Source organism: Gnatocerus cornutus, chromosome 1 (genome assembly GCF_029298725.1).
Source record: "Gnatocerus cornutus isolate USDA-ARS CGAHR chromosome 1, icGnaCorn1.1, whole genome shotgun sequence".
In the NCBI taxonomy this organism is placed as follows: domain Eukaryota; kingdom Metazoa; phylum Arthropoda; class Insecta; order Coleoptera; family Tenebrionidae; genus Gnatocerus; species Gnatocerus cornutus.
This window is the reverse complement of record NC_142233.1, coordinates 10,970,784-10,985,211: the sequence shown is the minus strand read 5'-3', so window position 1 is coordinate 10,985,211 and position 14,428 is coordinate 10,970,784. Positions and strand designations below refer to the sequence as shown.

The following is a 14,428-nucleotide window of genomic DNA, read 5'->3' as shown; positions in this document are numbered from 1 at the left end:
TAGGCGGAGTAAACCAAAGTTATAAAATTCTGACTATAATTTATTAATTTGTAAGTTTGTGACCAATTGAGATTAAAATGTTCGACAGCGAAACAGAATGCATTACGAACAAGCATTTTACGAAAAGAATTTTTAGGTACTTTTAGTTTTCAACAATTGAATTGAACAAGCTGTGTGTGTTTTTTTTTTGGTGTTGGCAACGACTCTCGGTGAGATACATTTCATCCCCAGACCATCGAGATAGAACATAGAAAATGCATTAAATTTAAAACGAAAAGCGCGAAACGTTAAATAGCAACCAGCAGAAATTAGTACATTATCCACTAAGGCTGAAAAAACTATGATTATAACCTGAGCGTCAAGGTTACATCTTGGACAATAATAAGTTCACTACAGAATTATCATTGTTCTATTGCATAGGCGATAAAAAATAAAGATTTTGAATGTTATGTAAAAATAGGTCAATAATAATTAATTTATTTACTGCTAGTGAAGAAACGAAATTTAACGCAATGTCCATAGCCAATTAGCCATATGCAAAAATGATTAATGTTTTGAGCAACGGAGCGAGTAAAATTAATAAGTAGAGGAAATCTGCCAAAATTGTCATAAACTCATAAGTAATAAAGCAGTGGCCATGTAATTGTTAGATCGGTGTGGAATGATCATGGCTAAGTTATAGAATGCGAGAAAAATTGACAAAATTGCTAGTTGGCATTAAAATGTTTGATTGACAATTAAAACAATTCAGCTGTAACTACGTAACGTATTACGTGCATTATGATGTTTTTTATATTAAAAATTATAATTTTTGTTTTCGACCATTTAGTTAATTATTCGTAAAGTAGTTCGCTTTAAACACGTTATGACAGTCATGACTGGAACCCACGTAGTTATGAATTCATCGTAAGCTCTGATTGGATTAAAACGATTTCGTTATGATTACTAAAGTCCGTTTTTTTATTAAAAAACCACCAACACCGCAATCTTCCCCTGTATTACAACCGGCAACGTTGCCTAGGGAGATTTTTGGTGAGAAAATAGTTGTCAAATTTTTGACATTTCTGAAAATTAGGCAGTGTTTCCGTTAAAAACGTTTCTTTTGCAGCCTGTTGGATTGCAAATCAATGGATTTAATAGTGAAAAGACATGGCACAGCCTAAAAGGCCGTTTTGTGTAATCAAATTGTCAATTAGGCATCTAACCTATTTGATTTTATCACCAAAATGTCACCATCGACGATGTTGCCGGTTGTAAAGTAGTGGGAGAGTGCGGTGTTGGTGGTTTTTTAATAAAAAAACGGACTTTATAACTCAATGTTTTATCAATTTATCCTAGTACGCAATGAAAACAACTGTCAGATTTTATTTTGACAACTAAAAATTCACTAAAGTCATTAAAGTGTTTGTGAATTTGAAAAAGATAAGTATTTCAACATGGATGATAATAGTGATAGTAGTTCTAACGGATGAATGAGTACTCCGCTAAACATTGCGGAGCCTAAATCTCTAGCTGAAAAAATTCAAGATTCGTGTCTACTTTTTTGTGGTCGTAGATAAAGCGTTGTATTACACTCGCATGTGGTGGCCTTTATTCACTCGGTAAACAAGAGGCCCCATAACTCATAACATGCTCATATACTATTTATTTCTTCTGGATTTTGGAATTTTTACGTGCTTTAGGTTTTTCCATTATTGAGTTTCCCTATGTTGTAATTGTCTATAATTAAATCTGTATTAGAATTATATACTACAGGGTGTTATGTAAGTAAAGACCAAGTTGTAATATGTGATAGTGTTAGGAAGTTGGTAAAATTGAAATCTCGAAGATTTTTTTTTTCTGTAGCGCTTTTTGTAACCAGTGGACGAACATAAAAGTAACCAATCACGTCCCAGTTTAAATATTTGTAAATTTAAGAAATTTAGTAATTTTGTGGACTGTACGTCGTTAGGTAAAGTCCGTTTTTTTTTTAAAAACCACCAACACCGCAATCTTCCCCTGCATTACAACCGGCAACGTTGCCTAGGGAGATTTTTGGTGAGAAAATAGTTGTCAAATTTTTGACATTTCTGAAAATTTGGCAGTGTTTCGGTTAAAAACGTTTCTTTTACAGCCTGTTGGATTGCAAATCAAAGGATTTAATAGTGAAAAGACTCGGCACAGCCTGAAAGGCCGTTTTGTGTAATCAAATTGTCAATTAGGCAACTAACCTATTTGATTTTATCACCAAAAAGTCACCATCGACGACGTTGCCGGTTGTAAAGTGGTGGGAGAGTGCGGTGTTGGTGGTTTTTTAATAAAAAAAACGGACTTTATCTGTCAAGTTGTCCTGACCAGTTTTGCAATTGTTTAGAGATAACAGTAAATCATTCCTTGTTCCGAAGATTATATTCTTAATCTACTTCGAAACAAAGAAGAATTTGAATGTTTTTATAATTTTGTAACATACAGCCGCGGACACAAAATCTTAGACGTCATTTTTCTGACGTTTCAAAAATTTGAGTGTAGTCTGTGCATTACTGTCACTGTCATTATTGACGTTTAAAACATCAAAGTATTGACAAGTTGTCAATTCAGAATTGTCATGACTGAAGTATTTAAAGCCGAAAAAATTAGAAGTCTCTTTAGTACAGAGTGGTATAATTTACAGTCAGGTTCTTACAATATTGAAAACACCGAAAATTCTAACCATTTTGTAATAAAAAAATTAAAACTGTCAAAATGGGCAATGCAAAAAAGTAAGGTTACAAATTCTAAGTGGGGTTTTACACCAGGTGACAATTAGATGACATTGACGTCTAAAAATTTTTGTCCCCGGCTGTATGTACCTATATGATTTATTATTTGAATGTTGATTTTGAAGTACATTTGTGTCACCACTGACTGGCTAATCATGTCAAATGTGACAGATAATGATGTCACTCTCGTTTTTGACATAACCACACTGCTATGTTTTCAGTCGAATCTTCAATAATTTTTTGAGTTCTGATTAAACTTTACCAAGAAAAGCTAAAAAGAAAATATTTTCATTTAGACACCTTTTTGTAAGCAATTTGATTCTCCAGGAAGGAGTTGCTGCTTATTTAGGTAATACCCCGTATATTAGATTATTTTATTTTTGTTATTTCCCTGAAATTTGATTTGTTTTTTTTATTGAAGTAATAAAATGAGAAGTGAGTATAGAAAATTAAATTACAATAATTAATTTTTAGAAAAAATAGAAAAGATTTCTAGTGGTTTTCATTCATTTTAACGCAGAAAAAATATTAAAATTCAGACTTCATTAGGCGCTACTATTTGATTCAAAAAACTTTCATACCAATTGAATAAAACAGGAGCATATCTTTGAGATTCACGATTTTTGAAAATTGTTTGCTCCAAATTGAGACTGTAATCTAAAAAATGATATCTGCTAACTTTTAATTAGTTTGAGAGAAATCGAAAAGAGAAAATCTAAAAGTTAATTATTCGGTTCTACCTACAGGTGTCCCAGAATTTGTGACCCAGAGAAAAAAGGCTTATGGAGGCAACAATTCTGAACCAAAATTTTAAAACAAAAATTTTTTAGCTTAAAAAAATCGAGTTAAGACAAAAAAACCATATCCAATCCAGAAGCTGAACACAATTTGAAAATCGGTAACTATAGATACATCCTATCGTCCATTGGTCAGACTTTCGTTGTCTAGGAAATTGGGATGGCCTTTTACTTAAGCTTTCGGGATTGGTAGTTAATTTTTTATCCTTTCTCGATTACTATTATACTTAAGCAATTTTTGTTTTGAAATTTGCCATCTGTATTGCTGTCGGCACCTCCCCTTGTTCTCTGAGTTATGAGTTCTGGAACACCTGTATTTTTTCTAAATCTTTATAAACTGGAATTTTTAGAATTTTGTTTTTTTTTAAGTAACAAAAATGAAGTTGGTTGTACAATTTATACATTATAGAGGGTTTTATAAGATCAGCTCTCTTATACACCCTACGCCACAAAAAGCTCAGATTTTATAAATTCGAAATGTATTTTATATACAAACAAAAAATCACAAAAATAGTTACGTAATAAAAATGAGTGTATTAATGACGTCCAATGGTCACAAAAAAACGACTTCCTTTAAACTCTTTCTATTCTTTTATTTATCAATTTCTTAGTTGCTAAAGTGCAACATACAGAACGAGAGTGGTATAAAAAAAGTGGAATAAACAGAAAAGCTTGTGGGTTAGTGCATTTTTGCGCTTTTTGTGGATTTAAAGATGCACCCGGAAACCATTTATTAAATTATTTCACATATGGACAACACAAGCGTAAAACTGATCACATCAGTTTGTAGCGCTCTGTTTCCTCTTCATGTACAAAAAAAAATATTTTAGCTTCATAATTAATAGCGATTTTGGCCCGGGACACTAGTGCTGGCGGACCCTGTACTTACAATTAGTGACAATTTAAGTGTAATACATCATAATTAATAATCCTGATTCTTGTAAAAACTTTTTTAATATAACTCGTGACGTTATTTTACCTAATAAGATCCAATAATAGGGTTGATTGTTATTTCCAATTTTTTAATTAGTTAGGTAAACCGATGATAACTCAGTCAAAATATTGTTATCAAATTCTGTGTGCATTATTACATTACATTGATTTAATTTTATTTTTACTTAATTTCAAAGTTACAATATCAGGCTAAATGGATCTCTGAAATTGGTGGACCTCGCTCTTTCTATAGACCTTGCTTTTCCGTAGCCCTGAATTTTAATTACTTTATCTTGCCAGAGAATATTAGAGAACTTTATCTGTCACAAATAAGTGAGGTAGGACTACTTTATTTGTACACTTAAAGTGAAAACAATATTAAAACCGTGAACATTGAGCCGCCAAATCTTCAAATCAAATCTATTTTTTTATACTTTTTAATGTTCTTTGGAATTGCTTAACGGTGTACCATTCCGCTGTTTCGCCAATTTTGGAATTCCCTGCATTTAGTGAAATTAAAGTCTTGTAAAGTATCTAATTTGGAATGAACTTACTTCACTGATATCACCAAAGAACAATAAACTTCATTTATTACCTATAAAAGGTCCCAATTTTATTGTTGGCGGAAGGTATATACAGGGTGATTTTTTTAAAACGGCAGGCGTTGTAGAATTTTTATTTATGAACCGATTTTAAAAATTTAAAAAACAAATTAAATGGTTTTTAATTTACTATAAACTGATGATTTTAAAAATTTTCTAAATTTTTTTTTGAAATTATTAATAACAAAAGACAATAATAATTACAAATCAGAAAAAACAACTACATAATTTAATTAAAATACTGTTGAAACGCCATCCCGGTTTTTTTATTGCACAATTGACACCTACGAGAAATGCATTGTGCATTGTAAGGTGCAGCCCCATCTTGTTGAAAGAAAACTTGTTCTTTCTGTTATTTGCTGTTTTTTGACATTACAATAACGATATTGTGTTATCTGACACCACGCACCTAGATTTTATTAACTTTTATTGCCTAAATTTTTTTATTTTTGATTTTTTTTTTTAATATTTTTTGTAAAAGTAGAACATATTACACATTACTGAATCAAGAAAATTAATATCTTCCAAATTATGAAAAAAAAAAATGGGTGTCAATTTAAAATAAGAAAGTTGAGTATCGCCCAAAAGATACTAAGACATTTAGACAAATTTTAAAATCATCAGTTTATAGTAAATTAAAAACCATTTAATTTGTCTTTTAAATGTTTGAAATCGGTTCATAAATAAAAATTCTACAACGCCTGCCGTTTTAAAAAAATCACCCTGTATGTATGAGAGCTGAGTGTATCTGGCAAGTTAGGGATTTTTATCAAAGTAGGTACTAATTTGGCGTAGGAGGGTGTCAAAATAAGTTTGTTTACATTTTGATTGACAATTTTGGTTAAATCAGGAATTTATTGAAAATACAAAAAGATTTAAATCTAATTTGATGAAAAGTGGTTAATAAAAGATTTTTACTACGTGATGTGGATGTTTTTTTGACTACTAAACATGTTTGTAAACAAATCGTCTATTTTTCCAAATTAAACCTTTGGGCGAACATTTTGCAATCTTTTAATAGAATTTGGGTTTAGATTCGAAGCAAGTGCAACTATTGACGTTCAGTGAGCAAAAAAAGATGAAGTTATCAACATTTAGATTCTCGAAGAATATATTTTTATTCTCGAAGATTATATTTTTCTCTTTTTTTTCTCAAAGGTTTCAAAGTGAGGGTTTTAATTTGAGGATCTGAACATGTTAAGCCATAAATTAAACATTACTTGCACCCACTGCACCCTCTACCGTTAATTACAGTTAAAAACTAGCACGATAGGTTATGTTTAATTACAACCCTTGTTTTTCAATCTCACTGTGAGTTATGCAGATCCATCTTTTCATCAAAAAAAGTTCTACATATAACAAAAACATTGACGAATTTTGTCTAAATTTTGAGAAAATTAAATAATTTCTCAACATTGCTAATATTGTTTCTGTTATTTCAGTTAATTGTAAACAAAATCAACTGTCAACAAGACAATGCATGCGACCTAATAAACCAAAAAATATCACTAGTAGGTACAACCCAATGCCCAATTTTGCGTAAAGTCCCAAAATTTGGACACCATGTTGGACTTTGGACCTCACGTTCAAAATAAATAGCATATATTAAACGTTTTATCTCACCTTTGGATAAAAAATTTTAGTTTAAAAAAATTGTTGAATACTACTTAATAAAGTTACCTAACAAAACTGATGCTTTTGTTATATTATATTTTTTTTTATTTAGATTTTGTTGAATATAATTCTTTTGCTTTTTTGGAAGAAATGAGGTCGCAATGCTAAAAGTAAGCTCGCAGAATTTTTAAATACCCTCAATTTTTTAGTAAAAAATGCCATAAATACCGTTTTTTTGTAATTGGAGGGTTTCAGATATGTAATTAGCTTCCAAAAAACAAATTTATTTCATTCAAATTATGCAGAGGGTACAACCCGTGTCGTGTCATGTTATTTTTCATCCTTTTTTGCCAGACGCATCTTGATATTTTTGACAGCGTCGATTTATACCAATCATTTTATTACAATACGTCAACCTCCCACAATATATTTTTATCACCTGTGTGACCCACTTACTCAAGTTCTATTTTCTATTTTATTTTCACGGAAAAGTATCTGCCTTAATGATTTCCTTAATAATTCCAACAAAACTGTGTCTACCGAATTCCAACCACTCTGCCAAAATTTAGCACTGTTTTAGTAATTAAAAACTCTGTAACGTAGTATCTACTTATTAAACGAGCCAAGTGAATAAAGCCGTCGTTGTTCTCCGAGTTAATTATGTTGCCCATTATGTCACTCGAATGCGATAAATCCCAGTAAATTTTCAGAGTTTAATAAAAGCCGACGCTATTGTTCTAATCTCCACTATCTAGGCGACGCTAGGCGCCGTCGCAGTAAGTGGAGCTGCAGGACTTATGACGTAATGACGTCGCGTGCTAGTTACGGGAAAAAGGCGCCCACCGCAGTGCATGGTCAGCGTTTGAGTGGAAGGTGCGTTGGTTGGTAAATTGGGACAGAGTTCGGATTCTCAACAAGTCATCAATTAAAATATTTCCTCCAGGAAGTCTCCAGTCATTTTTCGTTTAAAATGCGAGTTGGTGACCACTTTCTACACGAAAGTTAGACGTGATTTAACTACGAAAAGAATGGAAATGTTTGTGTAGACCATGCTTCTTACCATTGAGTCTTGGGCATGGTGATAGAAACAATACCTCATGAAAAAAATTCGAATTAGAAAAAACGAGTTTCCGCGGTTTTACACTCATAAAATGCTATTCTTCTTGAAGAGCACGTGAAATCAACACCATGGGGTCGCCTGGAACTGAAGGAGTTTTAAACAGTGAGTACTATTCAGTAGCTTTTCGCGTAAATAAAAAATGCAACACGCTCTCAAACAGAGTGCGTTAATAACATTCTCAGTTTCTGCTGAATATGTAAAAATATCGATTCATTCAACTCATAAATATTACAAACACTTCCGAATCTCTATTTCTGGTATTGTTATTAAATTATTTTTAGCCCAAGGCTAAGCACCTGCCTGTTTCATTTGACATTCTATTACAGAATCACAATAAGATTCGACGCAAGAAATTAAGATAAGTAGCGAGAAGTTGAGTTGTTGCGTGCCAAAAACGTCGTTTGTAAATTGAATTAATTTTAACTGGAGAGTGTAATTAAATATTCATACCTCCAATTTATGAATGGGATAATTTAACTTTAATTTCATCCCCATGAAAAGTTGGGTAAAAAACTACAAGAACTTTAAACAGCGTATCGATTTTTGCTGAAAGCTGCAACCAAACTAGCGGAAATTCGTTTTTGCCATAAATTTATTTCGCATTTAGTGTCATTCGAATTTTGTTGTTATCCGAAATCCGCGAAATGTAATAAACCGGTGAGCTCAAAACTAAAATTAAACCTTCTGCAAACTTTTAAAATAATAAAACTTCAGAGGTGCAAGGCAATGCGCCTCAAGTAATCAAATTGAAATAGTTCGGTTTTATTGAACTCTGTTAGTTCCTGTTTATTTTATCCCCCAAAATCGGGGATACTTTTTGTCTAATTTCTCATGATTGTTTTTCTTGTCAAGACAAATTTTTCTTTTCTACCGGAAATTATTATTGGCTCGGTTCCTCGAAAACTAATTTACAGAGATGAAACTTTAAAAGGTTGGAAGATGAAAGACATTTGTAGCTGTGGGCTACAAGAATGTTGAAAGCTGTGTGTTTTGTGTATCAATCAAAACTGAAATTTTGAAAAACTGGAAATGAATTTTCATTTTAAATGTTGGAAAATGCGGAGATTCAGAAATATTATTAATGAATGTGTAAGTAGGATGGAGTAAATGTAGCGGAAAGTTTCACAATTTAATCCTTTACGCTTTGTGAGCTCATCTCTTTGTGTTAATTGCTACAAACAGATCAACGGCAGTAGTTTTTGTATGATTTTGAATATTTTAATCACTTGAGTCATTACAATTTACCGATGAAAAACTCAATTTATTTTGCTTGAAATGAAAGTACATACTTAAAGCCCACTTTTGTTAGGTCTATTTATTTAAATTATGTGAATTGCCTGATATTTATTTAAAATTCCGGTAAAAATAGGTATTATCTAGTCAGGTTCAGTTAAATTACAACTGCATTTGGTAATGTTAAATTTTGAGTTGCGAATTTACGGTGGTATAATGGTGAAAAAAAAGAATTTCAATAGAGCAAAAATTATTCAAAATTCAAACTCTGATGAAAAATATTGAATTTTTTTGGATCATTCTCGAAATGAAAATTTATAAAATTTATATGTTCTATCCGATATTTTTGTAATTTGGTACATTTAATAAACAGATTAAAACAGAGCGAGTTCCCCAAATTTAATTCCCATAGAACCTAAAGTACTCAAAATCCATGTTGTTATTTACCATTTTTTTGACTTATTTTCGAAATAAAAATTTCTAAAATTTGTCTGATCTGTCAGAATTCTTTGTAACTTGGCATATTGATTAGAATTAATTAAGAAAATTATTTCTCCAAATTTTTATTTTTATAGAGCAAAAAGCACCCAAAATCCAGGTTCCAAATCATCAGAACTAAGACTTTAGGTAATTTTCGCTCTATTGAAATAAAATTTGGGGAACTCACTTTTTTAATCTTTATTGAGTCTGCCAAGTTACATAAATATCTGACAAAAAAAACAAATTGTACAAATTTTCATTTCGAGAATGAACCAAAAAGCACCCAAAATCCAGGTTCAACTAAAAAATTGCATTTTTTGATTCATTCTCGAAATAAAAATTTCTACAATTTGTTTTTTTTTGTCAGATATTTATCTAACTTGGCAGACTCAATATAGACTAAAAAAAGTGAGTTTCTCAAATTTTATTTCAATAGAGCGAAAATTACCTAAAGTCTTGGTTCTGATGATTTTTTTTGGCTCATTCTTGAAATAAAAATGTTTAAAATTTGTCTCTTCTATACGATATCTTTGTAACCTGGTACATTCAATAAAAAAATTAAAGAGTGAAATCCCAAAATTTTATTTCCATCGAGCCAAAATTACTCAAAATCTAGGTTAATATAAAAAAATGTTACATTTTCTAACTCATTTTTTAAATAAAATTTTCACTGACTTTATTACAATAAAAAAGGACTAGAGCAAGGTGATTTCAATCCCAGAGGTGTAGGTCCATATTTTTTTATTTTTGAAAATTAGCACAAACAGAGTGAAAACTACTGACCAAAAAAAATAATTTTGCGATTTAATATTTTCAAAATTAAGCATTTTTTGATGGTGGTTTAAAAATCGAAAATGTTATTGTTTCTCTTTCGTAACTCTTTCGTAACACTTAGTGTTTTAACCAATTTTATTCATTTTGACGGCGTTGGATCAAAAAAACATTCTATATTAATTTGTCACCAAATTTTTAAGGATATTACAGTAGAAAACACATGTTGAACAATAGATTAAATTAACGTACCACTGTCAAATTTGGCTTAGAAATTCTCTGTATTAGTCTGAATAATATTTTAACAGGACATACTATCATTCATTATCATTCAACTAGAGAGCTGTGAAAAAATATGTTTAATTCCTTTTCCCGCTCCTAATATTATTATGTTTTAATCGATTTCATTCGATTTATCGGCGATTGATGATGGAAAAAAACATTTCTCAGACAACTTTTCGATCAATTTCAGGTTGATTTGTTATACAGGGCGTGACTGTCAAAAACCTGTACATGCTGCAAAATCAATCAAATCCATATAATGATCTCAAATTTAACACAGAGATGTTCTGGGCTATTCTTAATAAAATTTACAATATTTTGTCAGATATTTAACATAGGAAAGTTGATTTTGTTGATTTTATATCAGGAATAGGTTTTCGACCGACACGCCCTCTGCAATGTTTATAAAAATTTGATTCAAAAATGGTGTAGACAATTTTCTTCTCTATACAGCGCTGCGGCGTAAAAATGAATAAAATCGATTGAGAAATGATTCTGCCGTATTTAAATATACAAGGTGATTTTAAAATAGGAGCGGAAAAAAATCATGGCTTCACGGTAATACGTAGAAGACGTTTTCGGTGATTTTTATTAATTTTAAGGTAAATGTAAAAATTCTAAAATCCCGACCTTACTCGGCGTTACTGATATGCACAAAATAATCTTAACAACAACGCAGGCCCTTTTGTTTGTTAATAATATGTGCTTAGTAACCTTAGTAATCATTGGCGTAGCATAAAAATCGGAATAAATTTCTTTTATTTTTTTTCTTTAAACTGAGACAGCAATTTAAAAAACTAAACTTGCCAATTTCCTTCATTTACAATAAGCTGTAATGGATTTTGGGCGCCTCTGACATTTGTGATCCTCATGTGTGGCAAGAAAATCACCTTTTGAATGTCTAGGCAGTCAAACGTGACATTTCGAATATTTGGTTTTATTTTACAAGTTGGCATCGCTTCATAAATGTCAATTGTGTCAATTTGTGTGCCGATTTGGAGGTCAATAACCTTGAAAAATATGAAAGGTAAACTAATTAAAAGTAAAGATACCACAAAAATTTGCTGAAACACATTTGAATTTAAATTAATCTGCAACCGTTTAATTTGAATGGGGTGTTACCAACCTATTTCCCAAATGATGAAATTCCCTTAAATGAAGGAATGACGTTTCCAATTTAAAACAAAAGTCAAAATAAATAAGTATTAATAATTGTTGGCGCACAAAATTTCGTGTTTGACACGCCCTCCGGCTCGGATTTCAATACTTTCTTTGCATTTCCAAAAGACTATTTTCTAGCCTTGTGAAACAAATAACTATTTTTTCCGCTTTTATTGAAAAATCACCCTGTACATAAAATCTCTGTATCAAATCGAACTTAGTTTGGTTTGTTTTATTGAATTTTCACCATGTAGATGTTTTCGTCTGTGACACCCTATGTTCTATCAAAATTTGATTTAATAGTGGCCTAGGATTTTTTCTCTCAATCTAACGCTCTTAAAACGAACAAAATAAGTTAAGAAATAACAAAGTTACGAGCGGGAGAGAAAAATATCAAAAATTTGATCCTACGCCTCATTTGCTTGATTTCCTGCCCACATATCTAATTTTGACACTCTTATTACCGTCATTTAAATTTTACAATAATATCAAATTGAGGGGAATTGAGTTGGTTACGAAAAGCCTTTTTTAAATTTAAGGAAGAAGTTCTTTAATTTTAACATTTTGGCATTTTTGGAATCACTCAAACACGTGTAAAATTCGTTAGTGAATAACACGAAACTCTCCTCATCCAATAAGTTCAAGATCCAAATTCTCTTCAACTCGGGTAAAGTAATAAATACGTTTATAACAATTTATGATCGAACATAACGATTTTATTCCCTTTTCCAAATACTAGATTTTAATTATTTATGCGACCAATTAACCAAGAAACACTTTGAGTAGGGCATTACTTATTCTCTTATGACATCCACATTCCGTATTCGCTACAAAGGCTTTTGTGTTACATAATTTAGATGTTATATGAACGTCAGTTGTGTTTTATGCATAATGCTTCTACGGATAGGTCCAAAGATCTGATTAGACTATTGGAAACGGCATCAATTTAAATTTTCATGCCATTTCAACTGGAACCGCACGTGCGGCCATTATAAATGCAGGTACAATCCAATTTATTTTTATACAGCGTGTTATTGAAATCTTAGAATTGGAAACAGTTTTGTCATGCATGTACGAACATGTGTATTAAATGAAGAAAAATTAATTTAATTACTAACCTACTTAAGAAGTTCGCTCTTTATAAAAAATGATTTCTGTAAACGTGAAGTTTGCTTACATAATCAAAGGCGATGAACGACAGCTGGAAATGAGTGTTTTGATCTGTACAGAAAATTGAAATTTGCCGATCTAAATTGTTTTTTGGCGGGTAATTTAACTTTTAATTAAATTAATTGATGTGGTGGGATCTAAACCACTTAATTAAAAGCCAAACTGAATTAGAAGTTGTGTAAACGACACAAAGAACGGATATTTATTTTCATGTTGTGTTTTGTATATTTTGCTGACATGGTTAAGACAAACAATTTGCAAGTGTTATAGTTACCTACTTTAAGGAAAATTGCCAATATATCATTTATCATCAAAGAGACGTAGCCTTGGTTACATGTTTGTCTCCATTTCTTTTATCTTCCGTTGATTTTCCCAGTTCAAGATTCCCATTCTTTCATTCTTGCGCTATCCGTCTTAATCTGTGACTCACTGTTTTTCTTATTTTTTTCGGTCATAGGTTTTTCCTAGCTTTCCTACATGTCTCATTTAGAAATCAGCAGATTTGAAAGGGATAAGTTGGATAACTGTAATGGACACATGGCTTTTTTGATTAATATTAAGTTTATAAGTTAATACCTGCTAATCTGCATTAAGAATAACTAAAACAAGTTTATTTCTGTTATTGTTATTGTTTATGTTTCTACCATTTGGTGACAATTTGACAAATCCGACTCGCTCTGTAGTATTTTAAATTGGGCGCCTACAAAAAATGTCTACAGGAAAAAAGGGGATTGGCATCTTATTTTTTCCCATTCTTTATGCACACATTGCTATTATTCACTTTATTTCTGTGCTTGCTAATTACGCGTATCTCCTGCTTGTTATTGTTACACAAGTCAATGAAATTTCTTCACTCTGTTCTCTCTTTCCTCAATTTGTTTATTGCTTTGAAATATTTGTTGTTTCTGTTGCTATCTTTGTGTTATATTCATTAAATTTAATATATTTGTTAAGCAAGTGCCAAAACGAAAACTTTTGAGAAATTAAGCAAAACACGTTCCATAAAATTTTGCGTTGTGAACTTAAATAGTTTAATGATGGAAACGCTCCAAAAATGTTTCCTGTTATTAAATTCGGTATTTGAGGTGCTTTTAGTTTAGGGTGCAGAAAATAAGTAGGTATCAAAACTATAATAGAAAAAGAATTCAAAGATCTCAAGAAACAAAGTAGAAAATATGTGTGAAGAATTCAAAGGCATTGTAAAGAAAAATGCAAAAAGACAACATAATTTGCAGCTTTTTGTTCACTTTCATGTCACAAAATGATGATGATATTCGATATTCTTTGACTTTGGTTCTCCAGCAGTAATAGGTACTCAGCAAAAATTAAAATTACTTATTTACAGAAAAGTCAGGAAAATGACACGTTATTGACGAGCTATGTAATAAATTTTTTCGAAAAATTGTTGCCAAACAAAATATTTAAGTGCCTGCCATTCCAAAACGTTGTAAGTGCCGATTTAATAATCTTACAGGAAACAAAAAAACTGTTTTATTCTTAAAGTAACCAATGCCCATAAGCTAAATT

The 14,428-nt window shown here is 31.1% G+C and overlaps 1 protein-coding gene across 1 annotated transcript in view; it reads left to right on the top strand.

Moving 5' to 3' along the window:
- The first annotated feature begins 7,507 nt into the window (after positions 1 to 7,507).
- LOC148180348 (uncharacterized) overlaps positions 7,508 to 14,428 on the top strand; it is a 45,916-nt gene continuing 38,995 nt past the window's right edge. Inside the window, exon 1 of the mRNA XM_088037454.1 lies at positions 7,508 to 7,906. Coding sequence (XP_087893580.1) covers positions 7,873 to 7,906 — 34 coding nt within the window. The 5' untranslated portion in view covers positions 7,508 to 7,872. The remainder of the gene's footprint in view (positions 7,907 to 14,428) is intronic.